General features: G+C 31.7%; 1 protein-coding gene across 3 annotated transcripts; it reads right to left on the reverse strand.

The window, feature by feature from the left end:
- Window positions 1-705: 705 nt before the first annotated feature.
- Window positions 706-23,301, reverse strand: LOC145265405 (N-acyl-phosphatidylethanolamine-hydrolyzing phospholipase D-like). 3 transcript variants are annotated; one of them, XM_080121230.1, is made up of 6 exons: window positions 23,115-23,301; window positions 17,328-17,509; window positions 15,110-15,601; window positions 14,067-14,215; window positions 12,856-12,970; window positions 706-1,811 (listed from the first exon to the last, which is right to left on the reverse strand). In XM_080121230.1, exons 2-6 carry the CDS (start codon window positions 17,481-17,483, stop codon window positions 1,689-1,691), a joined length of 1,035 nt encoding a protein of 344 aa, XP_079977356.1. In that variant the 5' UTR covers window positions 17,484-17,509; window positions 23,115-23,301; the 3' UTR covers window positions 706-1,688. The 3 variants fall into 3 exon arrangements, with proteins under 3 accessions (XP_079977356.1, XP_079977357.1, XP_079977358.1); XM_080121231.1 differs by lacking the exon at window positions 23,115-23,301 and adding an exon at window positions 20,078-20,222; XM_080121232.1 differs by lacking the exon at window positions 23,115-23,301 and adding an exon at window positions 18,966-19,104.
- Window positions 23,302-24,057: the final 756 nt, after the last annotated feature.

Consider the following 24,057-nt stretch of genomic DNA (forward strand, 5'->3'; position numbering starts at 1 on the left):
GATAACAAAATCTCAGGACCTAAAAAATGATCTAAAAACGACATGGTCTCTGAAAGAAATAAACATTATACCGGTTGTGATAGGAGCAACTGGTTTAATAAAAAAGAATGTTCAGAAATACTTAGAAGCAATCCCTGGAAGACCAAGCTGTAATGAAATACAAATAGCAGCCATAAAGTAGACAGTATCTATTCTTAAAAGAACCCTCAGATACAAATTTAAATCATAACAGAATCCAGGAGGGAGTCCCTTGATCTCTTAAAACTTACTGAAGTAAAATTAATTCAAAGAAAAAGTTCCACCTAACTAATATTTCTGGTGAATACAGACAATTGCACTTAAGGGAATAATGAGGATACTAAAAAGAACTCTCGGCTGGTTTCAATAAAAAGCAGGAGCATGTTGGCAGCTGGTTTGGCTGCCCTCATACCCAGCATTACAATCTTCAAAAAAAGAAAATAAGAAAGTGAAAAAAGAGTTAACAGACTAGTTATATATACAATGACAATATTGTCCTGCGCGCACACACACACACACACACACACACACACACACACACACACACTATATAATAATATGATACACAACCAGTATACCTCTGATTTGTTGTTTCAGATTTATTATTCAAAAACTAATATTAATAAGATGAAGCTTTTCATTTCCTTGGTACAATTAATTCTTAGCAAGAAAAACAGAAAACAAGAATTAAAAAAAGAAAATTTAATATTTGCAAAAAATAAATAAATATTGGACATGTAAAATGTAATCCTGTAAATGCAAAACTGTAACAATTTTAGAAAAATTAACAAAATTTGAATTGGATAAAAGAATTGTCTAGAAAAACCTGTATTTACATTCGGTCACAAATTTTCTGATAAATATTAAATGTCTTCCAATCTTTATTTTTAATTTTAAATTATTGCCTCCCTATGAGGACAAAGTTAGATGCAAGATCAGTTTTTAAAGGCGAATAAAACCCAGTTTCACAAAAAGGGACACTCTGGGTTGGAACACAAAAAGTTGCCTCAGTCTAGAAGGACTTCCTTACTGAAAAAGTAAAATGCAATATCAAAACTGATACTACTCTTTGCTTTCTAACAAACAGGATTGTAGATTAAAGCAACAAAAAAATGTTGGTTCTATCTCCTTTAGCGAAATTCAAAAATCAATTTCAAGTAAAACTATTAGTATTTACTTAATTGTCATGGTGCAATAATGAAAATATCCAAATAATGAAAATAAGGCAGAAAATATATTATTAAAAAAAAATAGTTTTCAAAGAAATTTGCAAGATTTGCTTACATAACTGAATAGAGCACATAATAACAGGGGAGATAATTTCTGACAAGTTTTAAAAATTCAGGACAAATGAGTTATTTTCTTTGTCATACTTTAGAAGCAAACATGGCGAAATCGTTTTTTCATTGAATCCTGGAAATACTTGTAACTTTCAATAATATTTAACTAATTGTGACATGACAATTAAGTAGATAATATTGTTTTTAGTTGAAATTGAACTAGTAAGTATGTAGTTATTGTTAATTTTTTTTTAATGAAAACTCAATTTTTTGACTGTCAGATTTCAGTATTATAATGAAGTACAAAAAAATTATTTTCAGAGTTGTCTCCTTATTTTTGTAACTCTTTAATCATCAGTCTTGTTTGCTTTCTTTTTTTTTTTTTTAAGGTCATTTGGTTTTTGAATTGGTGATGAATTGGATTTCTCCATGATTTAACGTGATGAAATCTTCTGGCTGAAGATTTTGTTTCTCCACTTCTTCTTTCAGTTTTGTTCTTGGCTCCAAATAATGCTGAGAAAAAAATGTAAAAAAGAAAGAAAAATAAATCAAAGCCAGTGGCATAAAATAAAATGGAAAGTGAAAATTGAAAATACTGGTGGTTATCCAGAATTCCCCCTATATTAAAAAAAAAAATGTATGGTGTATGTACACATGATGAACAGAAACTACCATGTTCTAAATATCACATAAATTGATTAAGTAATTTTGTAACATGGCTGTTATGCTCAAACCGTGTTTGTTACAGTTCAAATCTCTCTCAGACCCCCATGCTGTCTATTACTGTTGAAAAGACTCAAACAAAAATAAATCCGACTCAGCTTTTCCTTCTTTCGATTCAACAAAAGGCATTTATTACCATTCTTTTCCAAACAATGGCTGCTTCTTTTTTTTTTTTTTCTAACTGTTCATTTCGTCTGCCATGAGATTAACAAAACCCCATTGTCTCCTTGACCACATGCCAGCCATTTCTTGTCTTCGACCTTTTCAATTCTGTCTGGAAAAACAGGTGACATGGCCAACACTCATAACTTAAAGATAATGCAGTAGAAGTGGTAAGCAGGTCAAACAATATTGCGATAATTTAACTTTCAAAATCTATCTAAAAAATAAAATTTGATAAAAAAAAAAAAATTAAAAAAAAAAAAAAAGGCAGCTTTTTTAACGTGAGAAATTGCTGAATTTATCACATTTCAAAATATCAGAAATCTTTATATTTAGAAATGGATAATATTGCATTGATAGTAATAAATTCCAAACAAAGCAAATGACATAACCAGAAATCAAAACCTTGCGATATTATAAAAAAAAAGTAGTTACCTCCCTTTGTTTAAACTAATCGACCACTTCTCCTTTCTGAAAGCCCTATTTTGATTGGCTAGGATAAAGCTCCTTGGCCAATCAACAAACATTTAATATAAGCAGAATTCTGGAAAAACAGATTCGCCCTCTTTTTGAATCAATCGTCGGCCTATAGACAACTATGGAAAATCTCTCCTAAATTTGCCGCCGAATTTTGATTGAACTTTTTCAGGGAGCCGTCCAAGACTTTTGGACGATAAAGAACTTTTTATTGGACTTCTAAAGCCGCAAACACAATTAGTTTTGCAAGAACCTTTTCTTTGTAATATTTTCAATTTAATATACATAATTTTCTCCAATTCTTGTGTGAGTTCAGCAATCTTTATTTCTGTATTTCCCACTTCCTACTTCAACAAGACACCAGCTCCCGGCAATCGCCATAATATTCAGTCTTAAGTTCTACCAACAACACTTTCTTTGGGCTTTCTTATGAACAGAGCCAAAAATATGATCATAAAATAATTTTAGCTTTGGTATGACGTCATAGATTTATGATTTACATCAGATTTCAAACCTTGAATTCAAGCATAAGTGATAAAAATTAGTTAAGTTGACAACTGTAGTTGAAGGAGACCTGAAGGCTCCTTTTCCATTATTTGCTATGCCAAGGTGTAGAGGAAGGTGCCATTTCATTTCCAGGACTACTCCACTTACTCCTTTAATATTGAATGATGGCATCAAGTACTATTTTGTAAGTTTTTGGTATGACACAACCACATATTGAACCGCAGTCTCCGATTATGTGAAATGGTTCAGTTAAAATAAAATGATTGCGATAATAAAAAATGGGCAAACATTAACAATAGTGTTGGAAAACTAAAATTTTGACCATAATTCTTGTTCATTAAAAAATAAAAATAAATAAAGCCAAGCATGCGGGGTTCCCCTCCATAAGTAAAAAATTTACTTCCACCATGACTAATGTTTGTGCAAAATTTCCAAAAAGTCCAAGATGTGGTTATTGAGAAAATGCAAACAAATGAACGATTTGGGGGCAATTTTACCCTAGAGGAGCAACCAGAGTTATCCTGGAAAATCCGTCCTGACAAAAAATTACTTTCACCATGACTAATGTTTGTGCAAAATTTTTTTTAAAATTCAAGGAGTGGTTACTGAGAAAAGTGCGAATGGGCAAACGATTTTAGGGCAATTTTTACCTTTATAATGGCCACTGGAAGAAGCAACCATAGTTAATCCAGAAAATCTGTTTTGGTAAAAATTTACTTTCACCATGACTAATGTTTGTGCAAATTTTCAAAAATATCTAAGGTGTGGTTATTGAGAAAAGTGTGAACAAATGATGAACAGGAGTGAATTACTAAGTTCAATCCCACCTTTCTCAGGGGACCCAGAATAATACGCTTCAACTAGCATGTAGAGAAAAAGTGGTAGAAATTTACACAAATAAGGATATAGTAGTCCAGCACTCATCAAAATTCACCTTGAATTGCTGTGTTATTGGTATATTTCGTACATCTTCTAGAATTTCTTTCTTAGATTCAAGGCTATTTCTTTAGAAGGCGACCCGTCTCTGGTTCAATCAAAATCAGAGGTGAAGCAGTTACTTGTGATGTCTGCGTAAAGCTCTTTCTGGTGCAGCAGTAACTAATACATCCTGAGAGATATCGTAATGACTATCGAAGATATTGTAGGTCAAAATGACATCACTCAACTGAGTAAAAAGTTGAAACGTTTTGAGTCAATTTTCATACAGCAGATCCCATAGACCATTCAAGTAGGCAGTCTGAACTTTCTCCGGATGCTGGATATCACATATTAGATATGGAGCAGAATAGTTTGACAAGAGAGATATAAAGGGAGAGAAAAATTTTAGTTTACAGAAGAAGAATTGAATGAGAAATAGTGATTCTTGCTTTGTGTGCAGCCTGAATGTTTAGATGGGTTGAAGGACGAGTTGACAAGAAGGCCGAAATATTTTGTCTTGCTTTGCCTCCTTAGATTTATTTATTTTTTTTTTTTTTTACAAAGGAGTCACCACTTATCAAGACCTGGAGACTACTCGAGGATAAGGGTTCACGAGTGTACAGTACTCGATGAAACAACATCGTAGTAATCGTTAGTGGAAATTTGGTAAATTGGATTACTTAAGGGAACAGCTCATCAAGAATTTGTTTACATTGGACTTGAGGACAACCATATTGTAGTCAGCTGGAAAGCAGGGAAATGGAAGAGAGTTCCACAGGCGTGCAGAAGTTTATTCATGGAATCTAAGTTTAGGTACAGATAAAGAATGGGGGAAATTATTGATAGTGGTTTCATCTAGACGAGTGTTTTTTCATTAAATTTGTGAAAGTTTGATGAGGGAGGACAATAGGTTGGAGCTCAGATGAGCACCTGCCATGAAAATAACGATAAAGCAGAGAAAGGCTCGCAATGTCTCTTCTGTGGGAAAGAGGTTTCAGGGAAGAGAAAAGAGCATCCATCACTAGGCTACAAAGTCTATTTTGAACTCTGTCAAGGCAGGATGAACTGCTTCTAGCAGTTTTTGGCTAGTACTCCATCCTTGGATATACTTGGGTCTTATACAGGTAGAGAATTACATTGGCAATGAGATATCTACTGGAATAGTAGAATGATCCCACCATTTTTCCAGCAACCTTGGCAACAGATTTTATGTATATGTTCCGTTTTTGATCAGGAATAAAGGTCAGACCCAGAAGCTTGTCAAAATATGGAGCCTCCCAAGATGAGAGCCATTCATTTCAATTGATGCTAGACGGGGATCAGAGTGTTGATAATGTAAAGATAGCAGTTTGGTTTTAGATGCATTAAAATTAACCAGTCACCTCTTTCCCCACTGCACCAGGTGCTCAAGATCAGAGGAGAGAGAATCAGAGAGAACTTGGTCATTTATGGCCTTTGAAGTGTTGCCATAGATGGTAGTGTCATCAGCAGAAATATCTACGAATGATCTCAGGATTTGAGCTTCTGATTTCTACTCAACAACTACTCTTATATTACAGAGAAATTAATATTTAAGACATTTCCAGCTATACCATAGCTGGAGATCTTGTGAAGTAGATCTTTATGCCATACTCTATCAAAGGTCTTAGATATGTCAAGAGCAATTGCTTTAGAAATGAAAACGTCCATTAAGAGATTTGCTAATCCTATGAGATATAACTGTTAGCACATCTGCTGTAGATCTAATAGAACAGAAACAATATTATATGTCTCTAAGGAGGTTCTTTTTGCTGAGGTAGTTGACTACTTTAACAGATTCCAGCAACTTACTATGGGCTCAAATTGTAGTTCCTACATAGGGTCTGCCAGGATTCATAAGTGTGACGTGATCACTATGCCGGCAACCAACATAAACGCAACTTGAGTTATTTAAGTCATTATTGCTGTTTGTTCTTTTAAAGAATGAATTCAATTCATGTGGAAAAAAAATAAATAAATAAAACAAGAATCCTTGGGTTTCCATGAGAGGAAACGATGGTAGAAATTTACACAGAAAAGGATACAGTAGCTCATTTCCTGAAAGTTCATTTTAATATTAGTGATGGGACGATTCTAACCATTTTCCCTCGATTATGTACAAAATTACAGATTCTGATTCTTTATAAATCTCTAAATTTTCAATTACAGAGTTGTTATTTTTTTTATTTATTTACCATAAAAAAAACAAAAAAAAAAACTTCCGTACATTTATATCTGATCTATCTCTGCATTCCATGTTTAAAAAGGATGTGTCCTCTATAGTATTAGACCTGACGGAATGGTTAATTGTAGGTATTGACCGTTTCATACCCTCGAAAAAGTTTCAGCAAAAACCTAACAGCCAGCCATGGTTCTCTCCAGAATGTGCTGCTGCCATTGCGCACAGAAATCACTTTTTCCACGGTTTCCAACATAATAGATGTATGAAAACTAAAGCCGCTTTCAGGACTGCCAGCAACCATTGTAAGAAAGTAATAAAGAATGCAAGAGAGTTGTATGCTCTATCTGTTAAGTCCAAAGTAGCTGAGCAGCGGCTTGGTTCCCACCAGTTTTGGCAAATAGCAAACAGAATCCTGAACAGAAGCGTGTGCTCCATCCCAACTATTATCAATGGACCTGAGGTAATCTCGTCAGCATCAGACAAAGCCAAACTCTTTGTCAAGAACTTCGCAGCTAATTCTACCCTTTGCGATCAAGGCTGCCAACCCCCAATATTTCCTCCTGTATCAGAAAACACGCTATGTGATATACGTATATCTGTACGTGATGTTGCCAAGCTAATCAAAAACCTTGATTCGAGTAAAGCAACTGGCCCTGATGGTATTTCAATTATAGTACTCAAAAAACTTCAACCTGAACTAGCGCCCATACTTACAAAACTGTTTAAACGTTGTCTTAAGGAGAATAGTTTCCCATCTCCCTGGAAAATTTCATCAGTATGCCCTGTATTTAAGAATTCAGGTGATCGCTCATCCCCCTCTCAGTACAGGCCAATAAGTCTCCTGTGCGTCATGAGTAAGTTGCTAGAATCTGTATTAAATACAGAAGTAATCAACCATCTCAACAAAAATAACCTTCTTAGTGACACTCAATATGGTTTCCGTTCTGCTAGATCTACAGCAGATGTGCTTACAGTTATATCTCATAGGATTAGCAAATCTCTCGACGGAGGCAACCTTTCTAGGGCAATTGCTCTTGACATATCTAAGGCCTTTGATAGGGTATGGCATAAAGGTTTACTTCATAAGATCTCTAGCTATGGTATTGCTGGAAATGTCTTCTCAATTATTAAATCATTTCTTTCTGATAGGTTCATAAGAGTAGTAGTTGAGGGGCAAAAATCAGAAGCTCACAGTATTAATGCCGGTGTCCCTCAGGGGTCCATCCTGGGCCCAACTCCTTTCCTGATCTACATTAATGATCTTCCAAATCACATCCTTACATCATTTGTAGACATCTATGCTGACGACACTACCATTTATGGTAGCACATCTAAGACAGTAAACGACCAAGTTCTCTCCAATTCTCTCTCCTCTGATCTTGAGCACGTAGTACAATGGGGTAAAGAATGGCTGGTTACTTTTAATGCATCTAAAACCAAGCTTCTCTCTTTACATCATCAACATTCTGATCCACATCTGACATCAATTGAAATGAATGGCCCTCGTCTTCAGGAGGCCTCAAGTTTTGACAAACTTCTTGGCTTGACCATTACTCCTGATCTTAAATGGAACACGTACATCAAATCTGTTGCCAAGGCCGCTGGAAAAATGGTGGGATCTTTATATCGATCCGGTAGATATCTCACTGCTGATGCTATTCTCTATCTATATAAGAGCCAGGTACGTCCAAGGATGGAATACTGTTGCCACATCTGGGCAGGAGCTGCTAGAAAGGACTTGGCCTGCCTTGATAGAGTTCAAAATAGACTTCGTAGCCTCGTAGGAGATGTCCTTTTCTCTTCCTTACAACCTTTATCTCACAGAAGAGATGTTGCGAGTTTGTCTCTGATGTATCGTTATTTTCATGGAAAGTGTTCGAATGAGCTTCAATCTATGGTCACCCCTCGCCAAACTTTCACAAGAAACACTCGTCTAGCTGTAAACACTATCAATAATTCCCCCCACTCTTTATCTGTGCCTAAACCTAAACGTAGATTCCATGAACAAAGCTTTTTTCTTAGAACTGCACGCCTGTGGAATTGTCTTCCGTTTTCCTGCTTTCCGGCTGACTACAATATGGTTGTCTTCAAGTCTAACGTAAATAAGTTCCATATAAGTTATCAACTTTACCAAATTTTCATTACTAATGATTACTATAATGTCCAATTTCTACTGTACACTCTTTAACCCTTATCCTTGAGTGGCCTCTTGGCCTTGATAATGTGGTGATGCCTATGTAAAAAAAAAAAAAAAAAAAAAAAAAAAAAAATCAAATGTGCAGATATTTTCTTAAACATAAAAATAAACATTTGTGGGGGAGGATCTATATATACTAGTTTTATTGGCATTTTAAAATCAATAAATATTTATTATTTTATCATTACTACTAGCAGTAGAAGGTTTTGCTTGAAACAAATTCAAATAAAAAAGATAAGAATTGGTTTTGACATAGGAAAAAAAAGCACACATTTTCCTGATTCTAATACTATCAAAAGTTCTGATTATTCGAATTCCAATTAATCGTCAAAACAAAGATATTCATTGAGAAAGCAGTTCTCCAGTTCAGTCAAAAATCGATGGTGAAAAAATTTATTTCAATGTTTGCATAGATTTCTTAACATGTATTTGTATTCATATCTGTTTTTGTGATGTATCTACAATGTGTGACCAATTCTCATGTGTTTGTGTGTGTGTGTGTTTATGTGTGTATGTGTGGTTCTGTTTCTCAGCACTACTTGGATAACACATTGTATTATTCACTAACAACTTTTTTTTTAAGTGAAATAAATATGAAAAACTCCCGGACAACGTAGGGTAGTTTACTAAATTATTATCTAAAGTTTTACATTTCATCATATTTTTGAAGTTTTCTAAAAAAAAAAAATAAATAAATAAATAAATAAAATAAATAAATAAAAAAATAATTTTCATTAAGAAAGCAACCATGAAATTTCATCAGATTCCACTAGCATCTATGAATTCAAATAAATATAACACAGATCAATAACAATTTAATAAAAAATAAAGCAAAGCTAATAGTTGTTTTTTTTTTGTTTATATTATAATCAAATTTAATAAGGAACATTTTTAGAGATTCACTGATATTTCAAGCATTTTCATTAGCTATTGAGAAAAGTGAGAAGTAAAGAATAATGATTGACCTTTATACTAAAATTGGTAGTTTTTTTGAGAGAGAGATTCAGCTTGCTTTCTCAAAAACATTAAACTTTTTCAATATCAAACCTCTTAACCTGAGCTTTCCAATCAGAATACTCCACATATGATTAAAATCTTTATTACTAAGCAAGTAGTTTCCATCCATAAGGATTCTTATGTTTGGATAATTTTTTTAGGTTTTTTTTTACTATGTCTGTTATTTTCAGCCAAATCTATTTAGAAGCAGTTAATGATGTATTTGTAAAATTTTTAATGCTTTTCCTCTCAGTATTTTCAGTATCCCTAGTTTTGTAAATACTCTACACAATGGCAGTTCCACAAAATCTCTGTAACTGACTGAATGACATCAAATATTGCTGATAAAAAGAAAAATAGCACAAACAATTTTAGGGTGTATTTTTCTTTTAGGATAAAAAAAATATATATATATATATAGTACACCAAATGTTTATAGAAAATGATCCAGAATTTTTGTTTTTAAAAAATAAAAACAACTTTTATAGGTAAACAGCCTCTTGCTTCAATTTTCAACAATTTCCAGCATTATTATGAAGATTACAGAAGATAATGCATAATTTTGAGAGAAAGCCAGACTATATTAAATTTTTAAGATGATTTTCTGCTTACCAATAAAACCTGAATTTATTTTTTTAAAAACAAAAAATACTGGGTGAATTTTCATGAATTTTGGTGTAATTCTTTTTTTAAACAGATTTTTAAACAGATAAGTACATCAAAGTCTTTTGATTGCTTCTGTTATGAGGGAGCGTTTCTATAAAATAAAAAAAAAAGAAAGGGAATCTTAATGTCATTGAATTTCGTTATTAATAGAGTAAGTAGCTGCTCGAAGTTTTACCCGCAGGCTGTTATTAATTTTGACTACCTTTCCTCCTCCCTCGTAACCTCTTCCTCATCTCGTTTTTTGACTCAGTGTTCCTGTCATTATTTTTTTAGCTTTAAGAGTCCTAAACAACTGTATCTTTTGTGTACAAACCTTTTTCGTTTATTTTGTTATTGTTGTAAATATTTGTGTACAAACCTTTTTCGTTTATTTTGTTATTGTTGTAAATATTTGTGTACAAACCTTTTTCGTTTATTTTGTTATTGTTGTAAAAGGAAAATGTCAATTTGCTAAAATCATATTTCGTATTATTCATATTTTTATTTGTTACCACTGAAACATAACACTTCTATGTTATACAAACAAAAAATTAAATTTTAAATAAAACAAATAGTACCTACGTAATTGTCATGTCACAAATAGTAACATATCCAAAAATTGCGGAAAACAATAAGTTAAAAAAATAATTATTAATGAAAAACTTTTTTCAAGAAAGTTTAAATGGGGAATAAATTTTGTCCGACATTTTGAATTATGTTTGTCACATGATGTAAGCAACAGAATTTTATTATCTCCCCTGTCAACTTATCTCTTTTTTTTAGTAAACGTAATTTAGTGATTTTGCTTCCTTTCACAAATTTCTTTTTTCATTAAAAATTATTTTTCTACCTTATCGTTTTTCATAATTTTTGGATATGTTATTACTTGAGACCTGACAATTATGTAGGTACCATTTGTTTCACCTGAAATTTGGTATTTTTTCATTTGTATAATAAAGAAGTGCCGTTTTTTTTAGTGCTAATTTCTTTTAAACAGAAATATTAAGTACAATGGCTCAACTGGATAAACATGCAGACTTTTTAGACGAGGTCATTCTGGATATTCTTTGTATTTTACTGATATTGTTCGACTAGTTTGCAGCATCTAGTTTTCTTCATCTTATTCATCAATGTTATGCGTTCTGTCCATGACATTGACAACTAAAAAATTCTGCACCGTTTTATTTTGTCTTAGTACAGAATTATATGTAGTATGTCTGACTGATGTTATAGCTGTTTAATTTAGTTCAAAGAAAGTATTAAATTTTGAAAGCATATTTTTTTTTGTTTCTGAATTTAAGAGATGAGGATTGAAAATTCATATTTGGATTATTCAAACTACTGTTCTCATTCTGTGTATTATTTTTACATTTAAGTCGATGCAATCTTCGACTTTTATCATATGCATCTTATCAAACTCAGTAATATTTCTATTGAGCTCAAAAATCTGTAAAAACCCATGGTGTAATGGATAAAGTACTAGGTAAATTAAGTAGTAAGTGACACTATTCAGGGTGTTAAAGGTTCAATCCTTAGTGTGGGCAATACTCAGAATTCAATTTACAAAAAACTTAGGACTTCTATCGCATCATGGTTGATAGAACGAAAGCATGTTACATCATGGATTAAATAAAGGATTCCGTTTAAGACTCCATGTGTTGCATAGGGGATTTCATATTGGTGAGAGGAACACATAGAAGAGTGAAGGAAGAACGACATACATTTTACAGCTCTTTCGATGTTTCTTCTTATAACATATTTTAGAGATGAGGGTTATCAGTTCTTTTATCACAGGAAGGAGGGGACACATTTCTTAGAAGATGGAGAGGGGGACACATTACTTAGATGAGTTATACACAAAGTTCATTATAAAGATGATGAGTGGGAACAAGTTCATATAAGATGAGAGGACACAAAGTTCATATTAACGATTAGTTCACATTACCTTCAATTCGGTAGAATGAAGACTCAAGACGGCAGTTACAAAATATGATGTGTTCTTTTATTACATTCGACCGGTCGCAATGATTGATGACATCCAGGAATTCAAAGTCGACTACATGGTTAAAACTTCCTCCCTCGCTTCAAAAGGGACCCTCTTCTGACCAATGTCAGCTCTGTCTCCTATCTTCGCCTCCAACTCTGTCTCCCATCTGTCTAACTCATCTTCGACTCTAGCTCCTATATTGAGAATTCATTTCTGCCATGACGTCATACGCATGTCCAAGAATGTGCTCAACCCACGTGGCCTAAACTCACGTGGCTTAAACATACATTTCCAAAACACACTTCCGCCAATAAAGAATTCTCCTAACCTATTTTTCGACCTAACTTATTTTTCAATATGTTTTTAATTTTCTATTGTTCGTTCTTCTAACTGACCTCATTTTAAGTCCATTTTCATAAAAGAATTGAACAATCAATATATCTAAACTATTTGATGTGAAAACTGAACAATCGAAATTCTACATTCCATTTCTGAATCTTGCTTACAAGGTTTGAATCTCGGTCTAATCTCATTTTTACTCATTTAAGGAGTTTCTTACTTACAAGAAAAGGGGGACCTTTCTTGTAACACATGCAGATTCCCCAAGTTTGACAAAAACGTTTGACAGGATACACCTAAAGAGGATCGGAGGTTACATCAGCCAAAACGTGAAAATAATACTCAAGATGAGACCAATAGTCTGAAGAATCCAAACGATAGAAATTTTCTTTTTATTCTAACTTACCTCATGGGTCAGTCGAAATGTTCCCCAGTGAATACCAATGGATTTTTCTGAACGAACATCCATGTGGATTTGAACAGATTCTTCTGGATCAACATGCTGGGCTCTTTTAAACCACCTGAAAATTTTTAAATTGAAATTATAAAATAAAAAAAAAAGATGAAAAGAAAGAAGTCAAATATTTTATGAAATTATAGATATATCCCTCCATGGAAAGATTCTGGCTCTTAAGATGAAGTTATTTCCCCTTGAATAATTGGAGAGGAGAAGAATTAAGAGTGGTGGCAGGAGTAGATAAGCGGCACAATAGCAATATTAGCCAATCAGGATTCACCTTGAGTTAAGCAACTGGCAGGCACTGGCTCAGTGCTTAGAAGGCCTCTGGATTGATTACTTGGATAGAGGGATTTGGCCCCTATCACATTTTCTTATGCTTCAATGAGAAACATGCAATAGGTGGTTACTGCATGTGAGAAATATTTAGCAAAGAAAAAAGAAATCCCCCAAGTTATTTCTAACATGTTTGGTCTGGAGCTTGAACCAGCCAAAATTCGAATTGTACATAAAAAAAGTTAGTGTCTCTTCAAATCGGGATTATGAAAATAATGGATAAAAATAATAGCTCATGAGATATGAGAAGTGGGTTTTTGATGCTCATAGAGCAGAAACATTTAAAGGCTTCAAAATCACTTTCAAACATGTTTGGTTTTGAAATTATTAATTGAATCAAAGCGAGTTTTTTTTTTTTTGTGTACACTATGTTCTTGCTTTTGGATTGTTGTCGGTGAGGAGAAAACATAAGAACGACTACTGCTGTTTCTTTCTTGTTGGTGAAGTGAAGAACTGGAAAAACATTAATCTGGCTTCCTGCATAAATACCGAGAACTGTCATTCTTCGTGTTCTTTCAATTCAAAATAATTTATGTGACTGAAATAGGAATTAATCAAATACATCTTTCAGGGAGTTAATTCTATTTCTATTCAATTAACGTGCCATTCCATATCTAAAAATTAAACAAGTATATTAAAAAAAAATTAGTAATCTGAAATGCAATGTTGTATAAAATTGTAAACTGAAGAATTGAAGGAAAAAAAAATATCAATGGTTTTTGGTGTCATATGCGTTGACTATTGTTTTCTTTCCTCAAAATGATTTTTTTCCTTCCTGACTTTATTATCTGGCGAAAAAATGTTTAGAAAAGATAAAATTATACCTTGGTTTGTACGCTCCAATTGGGATTCCTGCAAGAGAAAATGGTCCATAACGACGTCCAATTTGTTTAAATGCTTCACAATAACCGGTGTCCCCAGCAAAATAAAACCTTTGTGTTGGTCCAATCACACACCAACTGCTCCATAGGGACTAAAATGTTTGGAAAAGAAAATATATAAAGAAAAAAAAAGAAAAAAGAAAAGAAAAAAAATGGGGGAGAAAAAGGAAAAATGCAGAAAAGAAAAGAAAAAAAAAAAAAAAAGGACTAAAATGTTTGGAAAAGAAAGAAAAAATATTCACACAAACAAAATAGGAGGAAATGAAAAAATGTTATAAAAAGGAAAAAGAAAAGGAGAAAAAAGAAAAGGTAAAAAAAATAAATACAAAAAATGAAAAAAGGAGAAAAAGAAAAGAGAAAAAAAAGAATGTGACAAGATTATAAAAATAACTGAAATAAAATTCAATTTTTAATGAAAATTTCTCCAAACAACGCATCAAGCCACTTTATGTAAAGAACTAAAAAATAAAAAAATATTTCAAGATCGAAAATTAGTCAACGATAAGTGTGGGATAGATTATGACTCAAAAAATAAGAATTCTTTCCCTTTTGTCAGAAATATTAACTTTTTAACATGTTGAAACTAATTTTTTAGAATTTGTTTCTAATGTATAAAACCAAAATGGTTGACAACCTGAGATCAAACGTTTCAAGATTTTGTCACTTATTTTGAAAAAAATAAAGTGAAAAATAGAAAATTAAAATATGATGCATTTAGTAGAAGTTATTAGTTGTAATTTTTTTTTCTTTTCAATTGTTAACTAACATTTCAACACAGAATGAAAAATGTCGGCAGCCATGTTTTATTTTACTGAATCTGAAAAACAGGTATTGACAAAATCATATAGTAAAGTGAAAAAACAAAACAAAAAAGTTTAAGAACTTCAAAATTATACAGGTCGGTAGAAAATTGAATTTTAATGCATTTATTTTATTTATTCAGCCATTAAGTATACTAGAAGATTAGCAAGCGTTTTCTTTCTTACCTGATTAACACCTAAGTAGGCCTTTCTAGAACTCCAATGTTGGCAAGGCACACACGCCACTTTGATATTCTCGTGGTTATCAAAGGTCTCCTCTTGCCACCAGGTCATTTCTCGTACATTTGTACATCCCGATTCCTCCATCCATCTCTTATCGCCTATCGGAACAAACCATGTTAAGCGTGATCCATATTTTTTCTGCAGATCCACAATTGAGTGATAATCCATGTGGTCATAATGGTTGTGGCTGATGAGGACCAAGTCTATCGGAGGTAAATCTGAAACCTGGCAAGGAGCATCACGGAATCGTTTCGGTCCGACAAATTGGAAAGGGGAGCACCTTTTGCTGAAGATCGGGTCTGTCAGGATAGTGACGCCATCAAATTGAACTAAGAGAGAAGAATGTCCGAGCCAAGCAACACGCATGCCATCTGGTGAGGATGACTGGAAATCTTTGAAGTCTGGTTGCAGAACAGGAAGCGTTGCATCAAGGGACTATCAATAAAAAATAAGCATTTTTTTTTTTTTTATTACAGGAGAAAATTATGCTTAACTCCATCCTTCCAAAAAGTGATAACAACCCACAAAATTGGTGCGTCAAAGTTGGTACTTGACGATTTTTGTAATAGTCAGAAGTAAATTATTACTTAGTTAACTTCATGTGACTTTCAATTTTTGCAAGAGATTCAAATTTTTTTTTTTTTTAATCTTTGTTAAAAATAAAAACAATAAACATTTCTGGAATGTTTTTTTTTTTGTTTTTCTTTTTTGTATTTTTATTCCAAAAAAAGGCACAGTGCCTCTTTGACGCAGCAGTTACTATCTGGGACATAATTTGCAGGGATACTATGTAGCGAGTTGAGTTCATTAGGAGCAAAGTGTAGTATCTGCTCTGATACATCTTTTCTGACCTTGGTTAACCTTCAATGTTATTGTCATAATGTTTTGGCTAATTTAACCTCTGATGTTCTTCAAGAGTGTTTTGTCGAACTCTATAATTTTCTGTCTGACTCGTAAATCTGTACAGAATCTTGAACGGAACCCTTCATCTAATCCATCATCTGAGTATGCTCTCATTTCATCAGCCATGACCAAGTAGAAGTCTTCAGTAATTCACAATTGTATTCTTAGTATTTCTTGCACTGAGGGTTCTATTCCAAATTCCGTACAGATTTCAAAGTTTTACAGAAAGATTATCAAGTTTGACAAAATACAATCAATTACGATGTAATTAAATTGTGACCGATTCAATAAACGTTTTTTTATTGGCTATTTTTTTTTTTATAAATTTCATTTTTACAAAAAATAGACAGATACATGCAGTGGTAGTGTTTTCAGTCAAGAAGGATAAACCAGAACAAAGTATAGTTTTAAATAATCATTCAAAGTCGACCAAACAATTGGTAGAAGGTATTAATTACAGAAAATGATTATAGGGTGTTGGGTAAAGTACAGAATAATTAACACTCAGAGAATCATAAACAAAACTAAAGATGAATGGTTGACTCTAGTCGAATGCAACTCGAAGGCTTCCTTTTTATTAGCTGCTACACAGGATTACTCTAATTACCCTTGATTCTAGGTGACTAAGTTGATTTTATAAGGCATAAAATCAAATTTTTGTTTTTCAGGTGTCCACAAGACATGAACACTAAAATAAAAAAAATCATAGAGAATTTAATTTTATTGCATTTGGTATAAATTATTTGATCTTTTATTTTCTCAAATATCAACTATTCTGGACTTTTACATTAATTTTTAAAAAACAAATAAACAAGCACATTTATGCACACACACACACACACACACACACAAAAACAACCGCATGGCTATTAATTTAGGTTTAAGTATTCTTTTTAAATGTGTAATTTTAATATTTTTAATGAAATTATTGTAATTTGAAAACTAGTTTTCATTCAAATTATCTTACTTGAAAGTTAATGAATGTAATATTTTAAGGTTTTGCTAATTGATCCCTTTTTTATTAAACCACTTTTATTAACTACTGTTAATGTCAACATAACTATTGCACATATCAAGAAAATAGGATAATAAAATTACAAACGAATAACAGTAAACATTTATTATAAACCGTTTAAAAATAGTCAAGCAAATTAGGTAGACAAATAGCCGTGTTTTTTTTTCTCTTCATTCAATAACAGCGAATTGCTTTGATGGTGATGAATGAAAATTTGTATTTATTTAAATATTGAATATTTACCTCTTGGCTTAGTATAGCACTTTCATTTGAATCAAACAAAAAATATTTGCATAAATTAAATAATCCTGGTTGCTTCCATGTCGGGAAAGGATTTTCAAATCTTCCATTCACAAAAATGGGTTCAGCATATTCTTCCTTTTTTGTCAAATCAGCCATTATTTATTTCTTGGAAAACGAATCAACTGAAAACAAAAGAAAATAATTTTTTTTATGGGTGATAAATCTTGTGCCATTTTTGCTACGAGTGATAAATCTTGTGCCATTTTTGCTACAAGTGATAAATCTTGTGCCATTTTTGCTACAAGTGATAATTCTTGTGCATTTTTTATTATAGGTGATAAATCGTGTTTGTTTTATGGGTGATAAGCCTTGTACATTTTTTTTTTTATTTTTGGTGGTAGAGCTACTTTTTTCTTTTTTTTTTTAGACGATTACATGTAGTTTTGCAAAAGTGGGTGATATGATGATATGATGTGTGTGTGCATGTAAACATGGTAGTGAAATATTGCAGTAAAAAGAAAAAAAAAAAAAAAAAAAAAGACAGGAAATTTTTATTTTATAACTAGATTACCCGTGACCCGTTGGGTCAGTATGTTATATTAGCTAAGGAATTAATGTATGAGCGTGATACTTGTAACGTAAAGAAAATAGTTTTCTGTGACATAACAGAAACATTTCTATGAAAGTATATTAAAATGAAAAAAGAATAGAGATAGATTTCTATGAGTCGTTCTGTTTATAATTGTTTTTTTTTTTTTTCAAAAATAAACAAACTTACAGCCATTTAATTATAAGTGGTTTGCCATACTTATAGATGCACTGGACAGATACCATAATAATTAAAGTTAAATTCAAATTTTGATATATCTTAATTTAAATGCGAAAAAAAAAAAAAAAAAACAATTGGGATGCTGAAAACATACACAGTAAAACAATACATTTTGTCGCGTTGATTATTTATTTGTAACGAAAATTTTAAAAAAACATTTTCGGGGTTATTTATTTATGTAGTGTAAAAGAAAATTTCTAAATAATAGCGTTAATATTTCAGTGCGCATGTCAAATTCTGCAAAAGTAGCAATTTGTGTTTATTTGTTTATGCTATTATAGGTTTATGTTTCTGTACGCATGCGTAACCGGAAGTCGTAAACCGGATGTGTGGTTTTAACACCGGTCACAAGATCATTTGAATTTTATAATTATATAGATATTTATTAAAAAATACAAATTCATTATTTTGAAATATTTATTTGTTCACTGGTTTTTCTTATACAATAAACATGTGAATTCAAGCGGCTAATGTATTAATAAGTTATACGTTATGGGTTTCCATATTTTGGGGATTAAAAAGCTGCTAAAAATGTAGCAACTAGTGACAATATTTTTACAATAATAAGTTGATGTTGATTTTTTACTGATGGCAATATTAATTTTTATATTAAACTATTTTTATATTACATTAAAATATTTTTTTTCTAAACTGGGAATTGTTACTAAAAATTCTGTTTAAAACTAAACATTATTGAAGAATGGGGTTTAAAACATTTTTTTAAATTTATTATTTTTTAGAATGTTTTTTTATTTTTTGTTATTGGGAAAATATCGCTCTACACAAAAGAATTGGTAGGCGTCACTTACCGGCACCCTCAGGAAGAGCAGGAACCAAGAAGAAATATTTATGCGAGTGCAGACTCTTTATGTTGATAGTTGTTACGTTCGCTTCATTCGATTGGCCGAACTAATTATAAAAAGTCTGATTGTGCAGAAGGGCATATGATTTTTTGGGGGGAAAGGGAGTCAGTCCAGCATTGTATGTCAGGAAAACTTATGTCCATATTAACTTTATCCGACCGATGAGGTGTTCATTTCTTACCTACGCCATAGGTCGCAACAACCATTGTTGCAAACTTTTGTTAAACTATTTTTCAGTGGAAATTCCCCACATAGTAATTCAACTGATCATAGTATATGTTAATGAGAAAACTTTTTTTTTCACAAAACATATTGAATTTATTTCCATTTTTAATTTATGAATTTAAAGGCAAGTAACGAGAGAATATGGTGATTAAATAAAAAAATATTCAAGTTTTAAAACTTTTCAGCTAAATAAAATATTGAAATTTCATTCAATATATTTTGTTCAGATTTCGTCAAATGGGCACAAAAATATCTCCCCACATATTTTACAAAAACTGCATTTTAAATAAAAATTAATCCAAAGTGAATAAGTATTGAACAATTTTGTGAAATTCTAACCATTAGTTGATTTTTGTTAGTTTACTATGCACTGAAGAGTTCCCATTTCCACTGAGTGGGTTCTAGTAATACTTGTGCAGACATCAAATCGGCTCCCTCCTTTGTGTTCAGAGTTTTTTTTTTCTTTCTTTCTTTTCTTTCGAACTGCTGCTTGCAAACTTTCGATATTTTCTCATATGACGTTTTGCTTTTTCGTTCTCCTCCTTGCTTTCTCTCTCATATTCTATATTTTTCTGTCGCCCCAAACTGGTCGTCAAAAGGGATGTTATCATCCCTTGGTTGTTAGCGAGTCCTGTCTTTGGCATTTGTGATATGTATAATAAAATCAGTTTGTCACCAAAAAACGCTTTAAAATAAGTAAAAACATTAAAAACTTATCCAAATAGACAAAACAATAACTTATCTTTCTCGCCAAAGAAAAGAATTTATGCTCGAAAATCAAACTATTCCGTTGAACGGAATCACACCCATGGTAAAGAACCAGTCAACATTACCTTTCATTTTAGTAATTTCGATGTTACCGTGACAAAGCGTGACATATTGGGCAGGTTTCTACTACTATTTTTGTCTAATTTTTTTATTTTGGTACTTCTACACTTTATCGCCGAAACTGGAGACGCCATTTTATTTCAAGCACCTGCCGTAAAAATCCAAGGGAGAAATCAGTATTTTAAAGTATGGCCGAAGTTACAAATATTTAAAAAAAAAAAAAAACAAAAAAAAACCCACTTCCCCGTTAAAAAAAAAGAAAAGAAAAAATAAATAAATAAAAACGGTGACGCTTTTCGGTTTCATTTAAATTAATTACAACACGAAAACTATTTTATAAAAGTTCAATGTTTTATTAAAATTATATTGGCGGAGGTTGAGAATCTTGCCACTTTCCCAAAATCGCTAAAAACATGGCGGATGACCTACGCGCACATCACTGAAAGTAATTAACGCTCCCTTTGACACGTGACCAGAAGTTTGAGGCATATGTCTATTTGTTTTGATTTTACATACGTGAATGAATGAACGAATTGTCACCAAAACACATGAACCATTCTTTCACCTAATAATAAATTAGAAAAAAAAAAAAAAAATTTTTTTGGTACTTGTGCAGTTTGCTACCGCGAGTGTACGAACCATTCTTCACTTTCACCTAACAATTTAAAGAAAAATATTTTGTTTTTTTGTTTATTTTTTATATATATTTATAAGTTCGTATTTCTCGCGTTGACGAAACTGCACTAGTACCAAATGTCTTTTTGGTTAAGAAAAAATGTAAATAAATTAGGAAATAAACACCTTTTTGGTACTTGTGCAGGACCACAAAAATCAAAAAAACAAAATATATTTTATTAAATTGTTAGGTGAAACTTGGGTACTAGTGCAGTTTCGGCAACGCGAGAAATACGAACTTATATATATATATATATATATTTTTTTTTTTCTTTAAATTGTTATGTGAAAGTGAAAAATGGTTCGTACACTCGCGGTAACAGAACAACTGCACCAGCACCACTGCACCAGTACCAAAAAGTTGGGGGTTTTTGTGTTTTGTTTATTTTTTTCTAATTTATTATTCATTATTGTTCATTCATTCACGTATGTAAAATCAAAACAAATAGACATATGCCCCAAACTTCTGATCACGTGTTAGAGGGAGCGTTAATTACTTTCAGTGACGTGACGTGCTCACGTGCGTGTCGTAGCTCGTCCGCCATGTTTTTAGCGATTTTGGGAAAGTGGCAAGATTCTCAAACCTCCGTCATTATATGTTCTTACGCAAACTTTTACAATTATATTTTGATAAATTTTTATACAATAAATGTTTTGGTTTTCAAATGGCCCTCGCCGCTCGCCCAGTTTAAACAATTATGAATATATCATTTTCTGTTTTTTAATTAAAAAAAAAAAAAAAGTTTCATGAAAAACACTCCCGTTTTCATTATTTAAATCGAAACATTTCCAATTAAACAATTATGGGTATATGTTCTTTCACTTTCTTTATTTACTTTTTTTTCATAGTTCTTTCCAGAAGTTTACTTAATTTTTTTTTGTTGTTGTTGTTGTTGTTATACTTGTACAGTTTAATCAAGACATTAAAAAATGAAAAATCGAAAAGCGTTTAAATTGTACGTATCCGTTATGGAATGAAGTTCTCCGAAAAAATGGTTAACTTTCGTCACCCGTTGTTTACAAAGCCATTTGCCGGAAGTGACGTTTTATCTACGGATGATCAAAACCGTATAGAATTTTTTTTTTTATATATATAAGTTTTATTCAAACAGGCTTTATTTGAACTTAATGGACTTTTTTTTTTGTATTTATTAACTGTTTTATTCTTTTTATCAAACAAAAATAGAATTTTTATATTGACATATTATGGACTGTTTTTCGAACATCGAAATTTTAAAATTAGTTTTATTTAAAAAAAAAAAAAAAAAAAAAGAAAGACGGTGTTTTTTTTTAAATTAAATTCTAAACTTTATTTGAATTTTTCAAAAAACTTTTACAGACATAATGGACTGTTTTTCAAACATCGAAATTTTAAAATTAAAGTTTTATGACCCTTCTAGAGTTATCGAACTAACTTTCGAATTTGCAAGACTGCCAATTAAAAAAAAAACACCGTCTTTCTTTCTTTTTTTTTTAAATAAAACTAATTTTAAATTTTCGATGTTTGAAAAACAGTCCATAATATGTCAATATAAAAATTCTATTTTTGTTTGATAAAAAGAATAAAACAGTTAATAAATACAAAAAAAGGTCCATAAAGCCTGTTTGAATAAAACTTATATAAAAAAAAAAGGTTCATTCTATACGGTTTTGATCATCCGTAGATAAAACGTCACTTCCGGCAAATGGCTTTGTAAACAACGGGTGACGAAAGTTAACCATAACCAAAAATTCACTTAATTTCATCAAGTAGTTTTTGTTTTACAGCGAAAAAACAATTTGTTATGATACCGAGCAAAAGGTTCGATTTTTAGGAAGAAAAGCTAGTTATTAAAGATGGGGAAAAAGTGTCGGCGCTTTAACTGGAGTTATCTCCCCGTGAAAATTCAAACAAAAATTTAAAACAAACCTTCAACGCGCTTTCATAAAAACGTGTCTTTCCGCCGTAAAAAAAAAAAAAAAAAAAAAAAAAAAACTGGTCGATCAAATTAAGTGAAATTTTTTTCGGGGATCTTCAGTTCAAAACAGATACATACAATATAACCTTTTTTCGATATTTTCATTTTTTAATGTCTTGATTAAACTGTACAAGTACCTTTATTTGTTATATATTTGTTTTTTAAAACTGTTTCGTAAAACAACACCCCTACGGATTTTAGGTTTGACGGTGTCTTTAATTACTGTCTGCTATACATTTATTTCGCGGCTTCCGATTCGTAAACTGTTGCGTTTGTTTCCGGAAATATGCTTCGGTAAGAGTCGGTTTAATTTGGTTCGTATCCTGTAGAATTTTTCGATGCTTTAAAAAATAAAATAAAACTAATGATATTAGTTTTTAACCAAAGCCGCAAAAATTTAAGCACTTACCTCCTCCTCTTAAAGTGTTAATTGAATTTCGATACAATAATTGCGTTCCATCAACGCAAAGATTTCAAAATTTAAGCATGGACCCAACAATTTATCTTCAATCCATTTTTTTGAAATGGAAAATTCGTCGTCCGACGAAATTGAATTCTTAGTTTTTGTTTGTTTTCTTTAAAAGGGGCATAACTCTAAATGTAAAAAGTTACCTCCCCTTGTAGATACGGACTCTTCTAACAGAATCAGAGCTTTATGGTTACAGGCTGCTTGAAAAAGTGTTCACGTTGTGAATTTCACCTACTTAAAAATACAAAAACATATTTATGATGGGCAGGATTGGAGTTTAGGTGGCGTTTAACTTCGAACCCAAAACAACCCAAACCAAAAACGAAACGGACACAAATATCGATTCACCGGTTTTTATCCATGGAAACAGTGATCATATCGTTCAGTTTACAAATAAGCTCCACAATATTCTAAATTTCTTTTAATATTAATCTTTTTCTTTATCGCTAAAAAGTATTAATTTTAATTCAATTTTAGTGATATTTGTTTACTCCGTTGACGTTGTGCAAAAAAAAAAAAAAAAAAAAAAAAACCCGATGGAAATGAAAAACAATATAAACAGATATTTTTTAAATAAAAAACGAAACAATTTTTATTTACATTGTAAACAACTAGAAATAGAACTTTTGAGGTAATCGTGAAGAAAGAGAGAGCCTGTTTCCTCCGTTTGACTATAGGTGGCGTTACTGTCTGTCCACCCAGTTACGGAAGCACAAAATGTATATAATGCCACCCTTGAAATAAAAATGTTTTTGTTATATTTTAATTTTAAACATGGTTTTTTTTTGGGGGGGGGTGCAAACATATTTAAGTTTTGTTTTTTGTTTTTTCAAACATATTTACGTTTTTTTTTTTTTTTTGTTTTTGCAAGCATATTTAAGTT

Source organism: Euprymna scolopes, chromosome 40 (genome assembly GCF_053919585.1).
Source record: "Euprymna scolopes isolate OS-2025 chromosome 40, ASM5391958v1, whole genome shotgun sequence".
NCBI classification, from domain to species: Eukaryota; Metazoa; Mollusca; class Cephalopoda; order Sepiida; family Sepiolidae; genus Euprymna; species Euprymna scolopes.

Excerpts from the sequence above, each read along its gene's own strand:
- LOC145265405 (XM_080121230.1), bottom strand. The coding sequence starts at position 17,483 with ATGGCTGATTTGACAAAAAAGGAAGAATATGCTGAACCCATTTTTGTG. Across the intron at positions 15,602-17,327 it reads GTGCTATACTAAGCCAAGAG|TCCCTTGATGCAACGCTTCC; the intron begins GTAAATATTCAA and ends TTTTATTGATAG. Across the intron at positions 1,812-12,855 it reads CATTTCGACTGACCCATGAG|CATTATTTGGAGCCAAGAAC; the intron begins GTAAGTTAGAAT and ends TTTTTTTCTCAG.